General features: G+C 52.5%; 1 protein-coding gene across 2 annotated transcripts in view; it reads right to left on the reverse strand.

The window, feature by feature from the left end:
* Positions 1 to 14,285: 14,285 nt before the first annotated feature.
* Positions 14,286 to 16,069, reverse strand: part of RUNX3 (RUNX family transcription factor 3) — a 58,115-nt gene continuing 56,331 nt past the window's right edge. For both annotated transcript variants that reach the window (XM_032863792.1, XM_032863793.1), the window contains one exon: positions 14,286 to 15,490. In XM_032863792.1, coding sequence (XP_032719683.1) covers positions 14,958 to 15,490 — 533 coding nt within the window. In that variant the 3' untranslated portion in view covers positions 14,286 to 14,957. The remainder of the gene's footprint in view (positions 15,491 to 16,069) is intronic.

A 16,069-nucleotide genomic window follows, 5' to 3' on the forward strand; every position in this document is an offset into this window, starting at 1 on the left:
CCCACAGGAAGAATGCTGTGAAACACGTCTGCTTGCCCACCTTCCCTGCCCTGTACCCACAGCCTTCTGGTTCCTAGAGGCAAAGAACGCTCCTGTATTGTCTCCAGGATTTTTTTTTTTCCCAAGCCACAGAAACCCACACTAGAGAAATGCCTGACTTAAGAACTCCATCCAGAGGGCCCCTGGCCAACAGCTATGGTAAGACACACCCCAGTTTTCAGAGATATTAAAATGTGAAACATGGAGCCTCTTAGAACAGCTGAAATACATTGCCCTATTACCCTTTTTAATATCTTCCTTTCCGGTTGCCTTTAAGAAGCATCTCGTCTCGGAGATTGAGGCCATAACAGGTGTGCCTGTGTTCCCTCACGGCCAGCGATCTCACGGGGCAGCCCGCCCCTGGATGAGCGGGATCCGCCAGCTTCTCTGGGGTCAGCCGGCTGTTACCGCCTCTGGCCCTGAGCTGGAAAGAGAACCAGAACCAGCCTGCTTTGCCACCAGCCTGCTTCTGGATGTCTCCGGGGATTGCTCCAAGTATCCCTTACGGATCTGCACCTCGGACACACCCCTGTGATGACGGTTTCAGGGTTAGCGTCATCTTCTCCACCTGGCAGTGACCTTCTGAGACTGGCTTTTAATCACCCTTGTGTTCCCACAGAGCCCAGCAGGCCCCTGACAGGGGGCAAGTGCTGGGATATATCTGGATCAATGAGCAGATGACAGAGCAGGGATGGAAACATTTCCTTCTGAAGCCTGCCTGTCTCGCTGTCCCCGAGAAAGCCTCTTCTCTGTCAAATCCCCAGGAGCACCTGAGATTTTGCCCATGCGAAATGGCTTCTTGGGAGCTCTGGGGGGGGGCTTAAGAACATGACTCATGTGAACCTCTTGGAGATGTCAGGACTCACATGCTATTTGGGTTTTTGCTGTGGGGCCAGACACAGAGCACTTGGCATAAATCCATTCACTTCTCAAACTGTGGTCCACAGACCAGCAGTGTCAGCATCCCCTAGGAACTTGCCAGAAATGCAAATTCTTGGGCTCCTGCTGGATCTGAGACCCTGGGGATGTGGCCAGCAGTTTGTCTTTTGAAAAGTTCTCCAGAAGATTCTACTGAAAGCTAACATTTGCAAATCACGGCATGAGTTCAGGAGTCTGCCCACCAGTCCTGTGAGGTAGGTATTGTTATCATAAAGAGAAAAGCCTCAGTCATGCTGGTTGGTCCCCAGCGTGTCCAGACGGGAAGACAATTGTGTTTAAAAAAGGTGTCATTCCTACACCATACAATTAACCCTTTTAAAAAGTGTACCATTCAGTGGTTTTTAGTATAGTCATGAGGTTATGCGACCATTATCACTCACTCCAGGATAAGTTCATTGCCCCCAAAGAAGTGTACCTTTTGTCAGTCACTGCTCATCTCCCCCTTCCTCTCCCTCCCCCTCCGCCAGCCTCTGGCAACCTCTCCACTCCTCTCCTCTCCATCTCTATGGATTTGCCTATTCTGGACATTTCATGTAAATGGAATCATATAATTTGTGATCTTTTGTTTCACTGAGCCTTATATTTGCAAGGTTTATCCATGTGGTGGCGTATCAGTCCTCCATTCCTTTTCGTGCCTGGGTAATTTCCCGCTGTATGGACAGACCACATTTGGTTTACCCATTCCACCATTGACAGGCTGGGGTTGTTTCCACCTTGTGGCTGTTGCAAAGAGTGCTACTGGGATTATTTGCATCCAAGTACTCGTTTGAACACCTATTTTCGATTCTTTTGGATATCTATCTAGGATCAGAATTGCTGGGTCATGTGGTAACTCTGTGTATAACTTTTTGAGGAACTGGCAGACTGATTTCCGAAGTGGTTGCACCATTTTACATTCCCACCAGCAGTGTATGAAGGTTCTAACTCCTTGACACGCTTGCCAACACTTGCTATTTCCTTATTTCTTCTCCTTTAATTGTAGTTGTTCTAGTGGACGTGAAGTGGTATCTCGTTGTACTTTTGATTTGCATTTCCCTCATAATTAGTGATGTTGAACATCTTCATATGCTTGCTGGTCATTTGCATATCACCTTCGGAGAGATGTCTATTTAAGTCCTTTATTTATTTTTGAATTGAATTTTTAATGTTTTTGTTATTGAGTTTAGGAGTTCTCTAAATATTCTGGATATCAATCTTATATATCAAATATATGATTTGCAACTATTTTCTCCCATTCTGTAGGTTGTCTTCAGATTCTGTCAATAGTGTCTTTTGCTGCACAATTTTTTAAAAAATTTTGATGAAATTAAAAAAAATTTTCATTCAACTTATCTCTTTTTTCTTTTGTTGTTTGTGCTTTTGTGTCATATCTAAGAATTCAAGGTCATGAAGATTGAACTCCTATGTTTTCTGTTTTCTTTTTTTAAAGATTTTATTTATGCATTTGAGAGAGAGAGAAAGAGAGCATGAGTGGGGGAAGGAGCAGAGGGAGCAGTACAAGCAGATTCCGTGTGGCGCGTGGAGTCCAGCACAGGGTTCGATGTCATGACCCTGAGATCATGACCTGAGCTGAAATCAAGGGTCGGATTCTCAACTTACTGAGCCACCCAGGTGCCCCAACCCCTTTGTTTTCTTCTGAGAGTTTTATTCCTTCGGTGTTTACATTTAGGTCTTTGATCCGTTTTGAGCTGATTTTTGTATATGGTGTGAGGTAAGGGTTGAAACTCATTTTTCGGCATGTGGATCTCCAATTGTCCCAGCACCATTTGTTGAAGAGACTAGAAAGAGGCAATGTTTTAAAGAAAAATGTCAAGTAAAATACTGGCATAGCTGATATGTACCAGATATGACAAAAAGTGGGAAGGTGGTACTTCAGTGAGATGCTCTTTCTAGGGGGTTCTTGCTCCTTAAGGACTTCCTCTGTCCTTGGGACATGCTCTATTCACTAAAAGATGCTAGCACTAAGGTGATATGGCCACTGGTCTCCTACCCAGAAAGGCAACTTGGCAAGACCCCTGCCAGGTTTCCCCTCCTCTGCTTTTCCTAAACCTATATCTATGAACAAGGGGTCTCTGGGAGCAAAGGGGAGTGATCTCCCTCCCTTGCTCACCCAGTACCCAGCTGCTCCCTCCTTTTCGCCTAACTGGATCTTGGTCCAGCTGCCAGGTCCAGCACCTCTCCTGTCTGGCCAAATGCAGTTCCAAAAACAACCTCAAGGGCATTTGGATATGTTTTCTTGCCTGGACTAATGACACTTCTGTCCACAGCCTGGACCCAAGTTCCCATTGGGTGGGGTGGCAGTCCTCACCTCCTGAAAGGTGGTGGAAGTGTGCGGTTTTTCCTTTTCTCATTTTGCTTTTAGAACCTAAGTACCTTTCCAAGTCTCTCTGGCCAAAAGATGACAAAAGGAGACGTTCTGGCCTCCCTGCCCCAGCCGAGAGACTCCATGTGCTGCCCATCTTCTCATCACCCACACAGTCTAGAAGTATTCGTTTCCTAGGACTATCATAGAAAAGTGCCTGACACTGAGTGGCATAAAATACCAGAAATGTATTCTCTCACAGATGAAAGACTGGAAGTCCAAGACTGAAGTGTCCTCAGAGTTGGTTCCTTCTGAGACTCTGAGGGAAAGTCTCTTCCAAGCCTTTCTCTTGGCTTCTGGTGGCAGCTGGGAATCTTTGGTGTCCCTTGTTTTGTAGAACGTCAGTCCATTCTCTGTCTCTGTATCTTTTCCTCATATAAGGACACCATTGGATTAAAAGCTCGCCTGACTCCCATATGACTTAATCTTAATTATATCTGTAGGGATCCCATTTCCAGATAGGATCACATTCTGAGGTTCCAGGAAGGACATGAATTTTGGAGGGGAGACAATGCCATCTGGGACACCAGGCAATGCCAAGGGCATAACTGGGAAAAGGCTGCAGCTGACACTCCGTTTCTGAGAGCCCCCTGTGTGGTTCTGCTTCTAACAGCCTGGATCTGATCCTGGGAGTTAGTGCCGACAGGAGCACTTCTTCCTCCATACGATGGGGGTGACCAGATGTCTCGCTCATAGTCCTGTGGGCCGGCCCATGAACCAAACCTGTCATTTGCTTCTCTGTCAGTTGACTGTAGGGAACTGTCACCATGAGGTCATAGGTGTATGTCTAGGGATAGAAATAGGGATGACAGAAGCAGGTGACATGGGGAGGGAGGGTCCAACACACCTCTTCACCTGCTTGGTTCCTCTGGATCTGCCCAGTCCCGAGTCCAAGCAGTATACAATTTCTATTCTACACAGGGTTGCTGCTATGCCCTCCTACTATTATGTCCTATGGATGTGATCATCCCTAGCTCCACACTGGAAGCTCAGGTAATAGACTTTCTTCGTGTCCCAAGTGCTCGGTCTTTCTTAGGACCCAGTAGCAGGCCAAACACTGTTTTTCAAAAGGAGAGTTGTTTTCTGCTGCTGACAACCCTAGGGGTCCGCACTAGCACACTTCTACCGGGTTCGCCAATGACTCCGCCCAATTTTCTTCTCTTGCTCTGTGGAATCTTCTCGATTGTGTGGCTTGAAGAGCAAGGCATCGTTGCTTGGACCTTGGCGGAGTTGTCTCTCTCTTTGTCTCAAAGCTGATAGCTTTCTCTAACAAAGGACAGTGAGGATGTGGAGAAGTTGGAAGCCTTGTGCTCTGTTGGTGGGGATGTGAAATGGGGCAGCCGTTGTGGAAAACAGTATGGCGCTCCTCAAACATTAAAAGTAGGACCACCGTATAATCCAGCCATTTCACTTCTGGGTATGTACCCCCGAGGATGAAACACAGGGTTTGAAGAGATATTTGCACACTCATGTTCATAGAAGCGTTACAATATCTAGAGCATGGAAGCAACCCAAGCGTCCACCGAGGGATAAATGAATGAGCCAGATGTAGTGCATCTGAATATAGAATAATATCTGTCCTTAAAGAAGAAGGAGATCCTGTCATATGTTACACCGTGGATGAATCTTTTTTTTTTTTAAGATTTTATTTATTTATTTGAGAGAGAGACAGTGAGAGAGAACATGAGAGGGGAGAAAGTCAGAGGGAGAAGCAGACTCTCCAAGGAGCAGAGAGCCCGATGTGGGACTTGATCCCAGGACTCTGGGATCATGACCTGAGCTGAAGGCAGTCGCTTAGCCAACTGAGCCACCCAGGCGCCGGCGTGGATGAATCTTAAGGACATTATGCTAAGTGAAACCAACCAGTCACAAAAGCACATGCACCGTATGAGTCCACTTAAATGAGGCACTTAGAATAGTCAAGATCACAGAGACAGAAAGTTGACCGCCAGGAGTTGGGTGGTTGTTGTTTAATGGGGATAGAGTTTCATTTGGACAAGATGTAGAGTTCTGGAGGTGAATGATGGCGATGGTTACATGACAGTGTGAATCTGTTTAATGCCACTTAGGATGGCTAATGTAGACTTAAAGTGATAAGATGGTAAATTGTATGTTTTGTGTATTTTAACACAATTAAAAACATCCACTAGTGGGGCACCTGGGTGGCTCAGTGGGTTAAAGAGACCAGAGTGAGGCCCATTTCTAGCCCAAAGACCTCACTGATTAGCTCTCTCCCCTTGCTCTGTCCCCCTGCCCTCATTCCACTCCTGAAAGCCCATGGCCCACAGAGCCCGCCCTCCGGATCTGCCTCTGGAAACGTGAGCTAAGACATTCCCCTGGCCATGATCTGATGGGGAACGGGGCAGGGCCAGGAAGGTGTACTGCGGCCCCTGCCTTATAAGGGTCAATGGCTCTGGCTCCTCGCTGTTGCCAGAAATCACGAAGAAAGTCCTGACTAAATCAGTAGCCGCGTACCCAATTCAGGCCGCTGTGCGTGTCTGCCCGCTGGAGAGACCACAGCAGGCCTGGCAGCTGAGATGGACAGGTCCCGAGCTCCAGGCTTCCTCCAGTTCCCTCTCCTATTTTATGTCTTACAGCCCTTATTACTATCGGAGATCAGGTGACAGATTCGACTGTGGCCTTCCTCTCTACTGAGGGCCGCTGCTGCGTGGGGCTGGGACTAGGGGCCTTCATAGCTGCCTCGTAGGCACCCAACGCTCCCAGGGGTGCTGAATCAGCACCCACCGAATGAATAAAAGAGCAGGCCATGTTCTTTCACTTGAAGTGGACAGAAGGGAAGAATTCGGGTTTTCTGTGGAGATTCTTTTTTTAAAATTTTTTTAAAAAAGATTTTATTTATTTATTTGACAGAGAAAGAGATCACAAGTAGGCAGAGAGGCAGACAGAGACAAGGGGAAAGCAGGCTCTCTGCTGAGCGGAGACCCCGATGCAGGGCTCGATCCCAGCACCCTGAGATCATGACCTGAGCCAAAGGCAGAGGCTTAACCCACTGAACCACCCAGGCACACTTCTGTGGAGATTCTAAATCGAAGACCATTTCTGGGGGTCACTGGGGCGGGAGAAATCAGGTCAAGGTAGGCTGTCTTTCAGGTGCTGAAAATCCCCTTGGCCCCGGCCAGCCCCTCACTGGCTGGTCTTCTTGTTGGGTCTGGCGCAGACCTCAAGGAAACATAACATTTTTAATAAAACCTCAGAGTCAATAAAGCCGAATGGTCTCGGTGCCTCTCTTGCCGGCCCCAGGTGTTGACTTTAGAAGTCAAGAGGTTGGGGTGTTGCCCAATCCCCGCGTAGTCCAGGGAGATATAAGCGAGGAGGGCCTGGCCCATTTTCTGTGAAAAAAACACAAAACAAAACAAAACTCACTGGGCCCTGGAAAGATTCCACCGCCAGCCAGAATCAAAGGTCCATTCAGAGCGACAGAACTCCTCACATTCGCTGCTAATGAAAACCAAATTTCGCGTCCCTCTGAGCATTTCCAGGGGCTGTGACTGGAAGGGGCCGCCATGGAGCTCTCGGCTACCCCTCCTGCCACCAGGAGGGCCCCACGGTGTTAAAATCGTTTTATGATAATATGGGCCTCGTATTTTTTCTAATTTCAGGCATTGGTGATTTAGGACTGAGTTGTTTTCATGGAAAAAGAAATAGAACTTGTGTGAGGCAGGGCGAGACCGCCACCTTGGCAGATAGGCCCCCCTGTGTGCGGATCTGGGGGGAGAGAGCCCTGCGGCCCACCTCCAGGGAAGCCTCGTTCATGGGGCGTCCTCTCAAATGGGGAAGGAGGGCCTGGGGGGTCACCAGAGGGTGCTGAGACACGGATTTCCGTCTTTTGATTTCCTGCTTCGTGACTCTGAGAATCACGACCCAGAAAGGCAGACACATCCCTCTCAGAAGCAGTGAAAGGGCCATGAAGCCTTGCATCCTTTCTGCTTCTGCTTTTTGTTTTATTTTTTAAGATTTCTTTGAGAGAGAGAGCACAAGCAGGGGGAGCAGCAGAGGGAGAGGGAGAAGCAGACTCCTTGCTGAGTAAGGAACCCGATGCGGGACTCCATCCCAGGAGCGAGGGTTCATGACCTGAGCCAGAGGCAGAGGCTTAACCAAGCCACCCAGGTGTCCCATCTGCTCCCAGTTTTTAAAACAAAAGATAAAAAATTAGAAAGCGATTTCTTTTTCCTTTTTTGACTTTTCCTTTTGACTTCTTTTGCCTTTTTCCTTTTCCAATTTAATGATCAGTCTTTATGCAAGTATGAGCCCTGGGGCACGAACTCACATGTGCAGGAAATAATGCCTTTTCCCTGAAGTCAGTTCTTACTTTTGAGTCCCTAATACCTTCAGCTGATGGGAAGCAAACAAACTTTTCAGGTATTGCTCCGCCCTCACTAGGATTGGGAGGGAATTTTGTTCTTGGTCCTCAGTTTCCTGATCTGTAAAATGGGGATAGTGATAGCATAAACCTCAAGGAGCTCAGTTAAAAATGACAAAATGTTGACAACAGTGCTTGGCAGGCAGTATCAGTTATTGCTGTGGTTGTTGTTCTTATTTCAAAGATAAATGCCCAGAGAAAGCATGGAGTTATCAAGGAAGGCTTCCTGGAAGAGGTGATGCCTCAGCTATTGTCAAAAGCATTGGTCCAAATCTGATCTTGAACTCCTCTGCTTGGATATTTATCAAGGTCTAGAAGTTTAGTATGTGATCTCACTGACAAATGTGCTCATTTTGGAGAACTTTGGAAAACACCAAAAAATGAAGAATATAGAAAACAGCTATAACCCCATCCTTCCAGTGAGTTCATTCTAGATTACTTTTGTTTCTATCTTTAAAATACATTATTTGATATACTGTTACACAATGTATATAAGGCTAAAAAATGGTTATCCCTAGAAAAGTGTTTAAATATTTAGAGAAAAGAGAGTTCTAGATGGGGGAAAAAACACTGAAAATATTAACAATGATTATCTTTGAAGGGGTGGAATTGTGGTAAATTTTTCTTGTGTTCTCCCATTACTATGTATTGTTTAGTGTGATTTTTTAAATTTTATTTTTATTTTTTTCGAGAGAGAATCTGAAGCAGTTTCCACACCTAGCACAGAGGCTGACACAGGGCTCGATCTCAGGACCGAGACCATGACCTGACCTGAAACCAAGAGTCAGATGCTTAACCGACTGAGCTACCCAGGTGCCCCATTATTTAGCGTAATTTTAAAATGTGATTTTACAATTTGTAATACAGAGAACTTGGGAACCTCAAACTCAGGGTCTTATAACTATTACATGTTCAGGTTTGGCGGAGAGTAGGATGGCTGGACGAGCCTCTGAACCTGAAAGCTTTAGTCTGAGAGGCTGCCTGTGGCCTTGGGTGTCATGGTCAGGGGGCTGTCACGAGGCAGGACAACTTGCGGAGTGGGAGGTCAGGGAGAGGTCAGGGCTGTTGTTTTTGCACAGGTGGTAATAACTAAAACTCTTATTGCAAACTATTATTGCAACCTTGTCTCCGGCGGCTCCATCAGCTGCTACAAACCCTGAGAAACCCAGAAAGACAGAGCTGAGGTTTGGGGCATGGGGTCCTTCCTGTGACTTCAGTGCTAAAAGTGCCTTCGGAACGCTTTCCTCCTCCTCCCGCCATTTTGCACAGGCTTTGCCCTCCTTTGCCTTGACTATTGCAGTAGTCTGTGAACAGGTCTCTTCACCAGCATGCAGCCCACATTCCATGCCACCACAGTGCTATCCCCTCCAACACACACCTATCTGCATGTGCCCCACACCTCAGATTGGCTCCCCAGTCCCTGCATAACCAAATCCCCTCCAACTGGCCTCAGGCCTCTGGGACCCAGGCCCACCTGTCTCCCCATCCTGTCGCTGTTACTCCACCTTTCCCACCGCCATGGTCCTGTCCTTCGGGCCTGTGTGCCGGCGATGCCCTCTGCTTAGAAGGCCCAGCTGCCACATCTCTGCTGGGTGAACTTCCCGATCTTTCCATCTTGTCTCATCCACTCACGTATTCCATGGGTTAGCACACCTGTTCTCCTGTCAGCCCTATGTGCTCCTCAAGAGCATGGCTGTGACTTATTTGCCTTTTCTTCTTGCTGTGTGGCAACTGGTGGTATGGTGGGGCTTGGGGCTCTGTTTGGCGAAAGAGTGAACAACCCTGGCCAAGGCCTTGCAGACATTAGGCCAAAAGAGCAGAGTGGCGTGGTGTGGCCCAGACAGCTGCCATCCATTAGGACGCCAGCGAGGCCACAACTGTTTCCAGCAGCCCGTGTGGGCACAAAGGAAGGGTGGCTCCAGAAAACTGGCTCTGGGGCCGCTCCACTCCCCTTCCCCTGGAGCCTTCCTCCCTGCCCGGCCTCAGGGCAGGCTTTCTCTGCGGGTGAATATAAATATATAAAACAGCACGAGTTTAGCTGCAAAACTAAAAATAGGAAGCCTGGAATCCGGCCCCCCAGGCTCCTCTAGCTGCTGGACCACACAGGTGTGGGTGCGGATGTTGGGGGGTGCGCCCCTCCCCCTTCCAACTCCCCGGCCCTCATGGGGGAGGAATGGGGGCACTCCGGGTTTCCGCAAGGAACAGTTCATTCTTTCACTCTGGCTGCCCCCACTCCCATTTGTTTGACAGCTCATTTCATTTACGACCCCAAAATGAACCGACCTGCTGAGGTGCCATTCCCTGCTCACGTGGCCAAGCGGGTGTCTGGTGTGGCTGAGAGCTGTCCCCTGGGCCATGCTGGGGGGAGGGGGGAGACCTGGGTGCCTGTGTTTATGGGGTCTGTGTCCAGCCCTGACCCTCCCCAGGATACCCCCTGCTGACCCCCCAGGAGTCTTCTAAGACCCTCACAATTTTCCCCTCGGGCACGTGTCACTATCTCGGGCCATAAAACCCCCTCCAGGATGTCCCTCTCAGAATAAAAGCCAGAGCCATGCCCATGGCCCGAAGCCCTGCATTTGCAGGCCTGCTGGGGGGGGGGGCAGTCCTCTGTCTGGGACCCACATCCCTTCTCAGGGGGTGCCAAGCACAGCCCCATGCCCAGGAGGCCACCCCTGGGAGTCCAAAAGCCTGCACTGCCACGCTCAGCCTGTGGCCAGGCCAGCACAGAGGCTGTGGGGCAGGCGTGGGGTTTGGTGACACTGTAGACACTCCTCAGCCCAGAGCAACTCCTGGAGCCTCCGAAATTGAATTCTGGAGGCCAAGGGGCTCCCAGACTCTGGGACAAAGTGACCTCCTCATCCTGAACGGGCTGCTTCCTGTCCTGAGCTCCTGATGGCTGCTCTGGGGACGTGGGGGCAACTGGCCAGGGCTCCAGGACTCGGGCTTGCTGAACTAGGGCTGTCAACCTCTCCTTCAAGCTGTGTACACCGGGCCTTTAGCCATCACAGACCTGTGATTCCACACGCCCACTGGGGCTCGGCAGTGTGTGCTCAGGTACTATTTGAATAGAAAAGGAAGTTCAGACAAGGCCAGGGACCACCCATTGCTGCACAGCTGAAGCGGGGAAAGCCAATTCTTCCAACCAAGACATTTTTCAGGCCCTTCTGAGGACGAACCTCCCAAGATTAGGAAGTCCCCGCAACAACTGCCCTGAGGAACCCCCGCAGGCTCCCTGTCTGCTGCCACCTGCAGGCCACTGTGGTTACTGCAGCGCTGCCCCCACAGCCCTCAAGCTCTTGGACTGCGCCCCTGCACCCCCCTCAACGAACCGCAAAGTCCCAGGACTTCTTCCTGCCTCAGTTTTCCCCCTTGGAAGCGCTGGGCGTGCTGGTCTGTGCCTGCTGGGGGAAGGCGATGGAGATTTGAGTCAGGGGCTCTAGAAGCCACAGCTCCTCTCCCATCAGCTGTGGCACCAAAGTGTGGTGGGGGTGGGGTGGGGTGGGCTTGAACTGTGGTCCCCTCCTAATGTCCAAGATTGCCTACAAAGTGGCCCCAGCTCAACGCACTCATGGAAGCAGAGTGTTGGCCTGTTCGGGACCAGCGGTGCTCATCCCTGGCAGACACCACCCGGAGCGCCCTCGCAGAAAAATTCTGCAGCTGTGGCTGGGGGCTTGCTGGGACACAACCTGCCGTCCCTTGGGCCCAAGGGGTGCCTTGGGGGCAGGGGCCTGGATCAAGGTTTTAGGCCAAAGAAATGGAAACTTCCTGTTGGGTGTTGGGTTTCAGGTAGACCAACCTAACGGAAAGGGGCAAAGTCTTGGGATTAGTGTTGAAGTATTCTCATTAGAGAATAAGGTCTGTTCTATGAAAATTCCCCTCGTCGGGTCCCACCTGGACAGGTACGGGGGGGGGCAAGGGCAGGTCTCTTTGGTGTCAGGGACCAGGCAGGTCCCCATGTAGTCACACACACAGTGCCTGCCGCCAACCACAAACAACTCTGGGGAGATGTGAAGCCAGGTGACACCCCCCTCTTTGCACCTTAACTGTCTCATCTGCAAACTGGGGGAGTTGACAGAGCTGCCTGCTTTGTAGTTCAGACCGCTGCTAAACTGTCCCTGTTCCAGTGAACACAGGCCCCAGAGGGGGCCCCTAGGCTGCACACCCTCCACCCGCCTCTGCCCCTGCCGCCCTTCGAGCTGGGGGAAAAACATGGGGTACACTGCTCCTCCGGTCTACTTATGAATAGTCACAGGCCACTTGCAAGGGGTAGTGGCACCCTGAAGACCTGTTCGAAACATGGGGTACCCTGCTCCTCCGGTCTACTTATGAATAGTCACAGGCCACTTGCAAGGGGCAGTGGCACCCTGAAGACCTGTTTGATGTTCCTCCGTTTTGGCCACACCAGGAGGGGGCCTCGCTTGCCCGGAGCGGTCGGAGCGGTCTCCGTGGGCATCACTGATGGAGCTGGATGCAGGGAGGCCGGGGTGCTGGAGGTCTCCTAAGCAGTGGGTTTAGTCCGATTCCTGTCCCCAGAGGCTGCCCTGTCCTTGGCCACGGTGGGAGGTCTCCCTGCCCCTCCCACCCCCCACACAGCTCTGAAGTCTGGCATTGGGATCCTTCAACACATCTCAGAGTTATATTATTGTAACAAATCAGTCAAAATTCCATTTTACAGTTAAATAGTACAGAGGACGGACAGTTTACCATACAGCAAGTTGTGCATCAAAAACAAACACCGTAAGCAAATTATAGTGCAAAGCAGTTCCCACCCCCCCCCCCCCCCCCCCAGCTCTGGGACGGTTTTACCGAAGATGTGCATGTGGCAGGTGTTAACACCTCGACATGACAATATGTCACCAAGGGTCTGTACCCGCCACCACCAAGTTTACAGTAATATGGTTATCAAAACTCCTCCATTTCCTTGTGCTTTCTAAATCAGTGTGTTCGCCTAAGACAACTTTAAAGCAGCCTTGTAAATAAGGACCCATTTCTAGCAGCCCGAGCTGTCTGCACCCACTATGGGCCTTAAAACCAGACTCGGCATGGCTGTCATCACTTTTAGTTGGGGGGGGCGGGCACGTGGGAGGAGGGATCCATTTATTTCCTGTCTCTGCCCCTACCAGGGCTTGGCTCTCAGGAAGGGCTAGTAATCTGGAGTGGGGCTACAAAGTGCTGGGCACTGGGAACCCCAGGGCACCTCCCATGCAGGCCTGGGGCCAGTCTGCAACCACGGAGAAGAGGCATGGCGGCGGGGGGGTGGGGGGCCAGGGCAATGGATTTGCAGCTGCTTCCTGAGAAGGGGTGGGGAGCCCCCCTGGGTGCGGGGAGTCAGCAGGACACCCCAGCAGCTATCTTGAGATGGAGACTGTTTTTTTCCAGTGAGGACAGGCCCAGAGAAACTGCAGTGGGCGGGGTGTGAGACCACCAGGACTTCCTAACTCGCCAGAGTGCATAGCCGCGCACATCACCTGCCCTCTGTTACAGGTTGGGGGCGGGGGTGGGATATGGCGTGGCTGGCAGAGAGCTCTCACAGAGATGACAATGGAGGAGGGAAGGTTGTCATATCCACAGAGGATGTGGCTGAAACAATGACTGAAAACCACACGCGACACGCTGTCTAGCCCTGACAGGTTTTCTTGTCCTTTTCGACTTGTGCCTTTTTTGAACTAAACTCAAGACTCGAGTATCTGTGTAGCCTGAAGGCCTGGGCAAGTCCTGCTTTCCTGTCTGCAAATTAAAGGGGCAACACTTTCCTCCCTGAGGCCAGGGGGTGTGCCGTGCTGAGGTGCTGGCCGGCCCTTCTGCCCAGCACCCCGGCACCCCACCTCTCTACTTCCTCTTGGATGGATATCTGAGAGCCGCAGATGTGAGTTCTAGTGTCACCTGGGGTTCCCTTGGGTCCCCACCAACCGTGGGCCCTTGGGTGGGAGTAGGTGGGATGCCGGAGGGCCTGACAATGCCACTCCCAGAAGGCAGACAGGATGCTGTTCGCTACGGCAGGGCTTTACCTCTAAGAGACCGTGGGTTTGAAAATATTTGATGTTTCTTATTCTAAAATCAGCTTTAAAAACTGGTTTTTGTTCAAGCCTGCTTTTGGAGCCCAGACCGGTTCAAGATAGAACGCTGTCAGAGGCTAGAAGATCTGGCCGGGCTGGCCCACAAGGCTGGGGTTTGGGAGTGTGCACAGCTTGGCGGGACCAAGGTGGGACAGGGATGCTGAAATCTGACCCCGTGACCTCTCACCAATGTCTTCTGCTAGGACCTCTCTGGGACCCACGCTCTTTCCACAAATGGTAATTCTGAGACCAGCCTGGGGGCAAGGGTGGGGGGGGATCTTTGGCCCTCCACCAAGAGAACAGAGGGCAAACGCCTTGGGCTGGTAAAGTGCACGGAGGACCTGTCTGCAGGTGTTTTTCCTGGTTTTAGGGACCTGCTCCCATTGGCTAGTCTCCTCTGGGGCCTGGGACCGGCAGACAGCTGGGACAGGGTGGGAGTTTTCGGCTGTTAGGAACTCTAGGGAAGCAGAGCTGGTGGGGGCGGGGGGTAGGTAGCGGGGCAGCGGGTTGGGAGCGGGGGCGGGGCGGGGGGAGACTGGCTTGAGGGTGTTCTCAACCCATCTCTGCCAGTTGACTTCCAGGAGCCCTTGGATGGACCCTGTCCCCATCTATACAATGAAGGGAAACCCTTTCAGGGGTGGAGAGACCTTCCAGTTCTGATTCAATTTGCATAAATGCTAAGGAAGGGCTGGGCCCATGGGTACAGGGTCTCTGAGGAAGGGGAGCGGGTGGGGGAGGTCTTTCCAGGGCCCCGTGGGTCAGAGGCCAAGCCGTGTGGGCAAAAGCCACCTCTCTCTGGAACAGAGATGGTCTCTGCCCCAGGGGACCTGGGCCCTGTGATAGCACCGGGCATGGCTGGGGACAGCCAGGTCATTCCGGGGGCGCAGCAGGAGGATAACCTTTCCCACAGGAACGTGGGATGAGATGACGAGGGTCTGGGCTAGGGGCAGCGTCCTGAGGGAGGTCCCTACCTATCTGTACAATGACGTGGCTGGACTGGATGCTCTCAGAGCCGCCCACCAGCTCTAGGCCCCAGGCCTTGTGGCCTCTGGGCCCATGGACTGGCCTGAGCGTAAGTCCCACTCCTGCCCGGAGCTTCGGAGCCGGGCCAGCCACTTGTCCGGAAGGTTCGTGGGGTCCCTGCCTCCGCCGGGAGCTGTCTGCTTGGACCCCGGGGGGGTCAGTAGGGCCGCCACACGGCCTCGTCCATGCGGCCCGGCGTGCTCAGGGCGGTAGGGGAGTTGCTGTGGCTGCCGTCCGCCTCCACACTGTCGCTCTGGCCGGCCAGGCTGGGGTTCATGAGGTTGCCCGTGGCGACAGAGGCGCTGCTGGTGCAGGAGGCCAGCATGCGGGTCGGGGAGCGCTCGCCCCCGCTGCTGCTGCTGCCCGCCACCATGGAGAACTGGTAGGAGCCGGAGGATGCGCCGTAGTACAGGTGGTAGGGGGATGGGTTGGCCTGGAAAGGCCCGCTCTGGTTCTGCGGGGCCCCCGGGTAGGGCGGCGGGAGGTAGGTGTGGTGGAAGCGGCCGGTGGCGGGCATGCTGGCCACGCTGAGGCTGCCCGAGGGCGTGGCGCTGTAGGGGAAGGCGGCCGGCATGGCCCCGGGGTAATGCATCCTGGGGTCGGGGAAGCGGCTCTCTGTGAACGTCTGCAGCGCTGGGAAGGAGCGGTCAAACTGGCGGGGGTCGGAGAACGGGTTCAAGTCCGAGGTGCCTGGGGGACAAGAAGGGGGACAGTCCGTCATGGCCTGGCAGCACCCCAGGAGGGCCTCTCAACGAAATGACCTGTGGAGGGGCGCCTGGGTGGTCCTGCTGGTGGGGTGCCTGACTCCGTTTCGGCGCAGGTTGTGATCTCAGGGCTGTGAGATTGAGCCCTGCGCGGGGCTCCGAGTTCAGCGGGGAATCTGCTTCAGACCCTCTCGCTGCCCCCTGCGCTGAGCACATGTGCTTCTTTCTCTCTCTCACATAAATAAGGAAATCTTAAGTGGGGGGGGGGGGGGACTGACCTCAGGGCTCTGGTTCACAGGCCATTTGCGGGACTCCCTGCTTCTACATCTGCCTCGGCTCTTCCCGCCCTGGGCTGCTGGTGCGCTGGAACCTGCCTGACCCGGAATCCGGCCCCACATGGGAGGCAGGTGGGAGCAGGTACCTGGGCCGTGGGTGGCCATGGGGATCTCCCCGGACAGGTGGAGAAGGGGGAGGACTTTTCTTTCTCCTCGTGGAGTCCTCTTTACAGCCCAGCAGCTCAGAGGCTGTCTAGGGCATGAAGGTGGGTGCCCCACCGGGGCTGCTG

Source organism: Lontra canadensis, unplaced genomic scaffold (genome assembly GCF_010015895.1).
Source record: "Lontra canadensis isolate GAN:19392208 unplaced genomic scaffold, GSC_riverotter_1.0 scaffold25, whole genome shotgun sequence".
NCBI lineage: Eukaryota > Metazoa > Chordata > Mammalia > Carnivora > Mustelidae > Lontra > Lontra canadensis.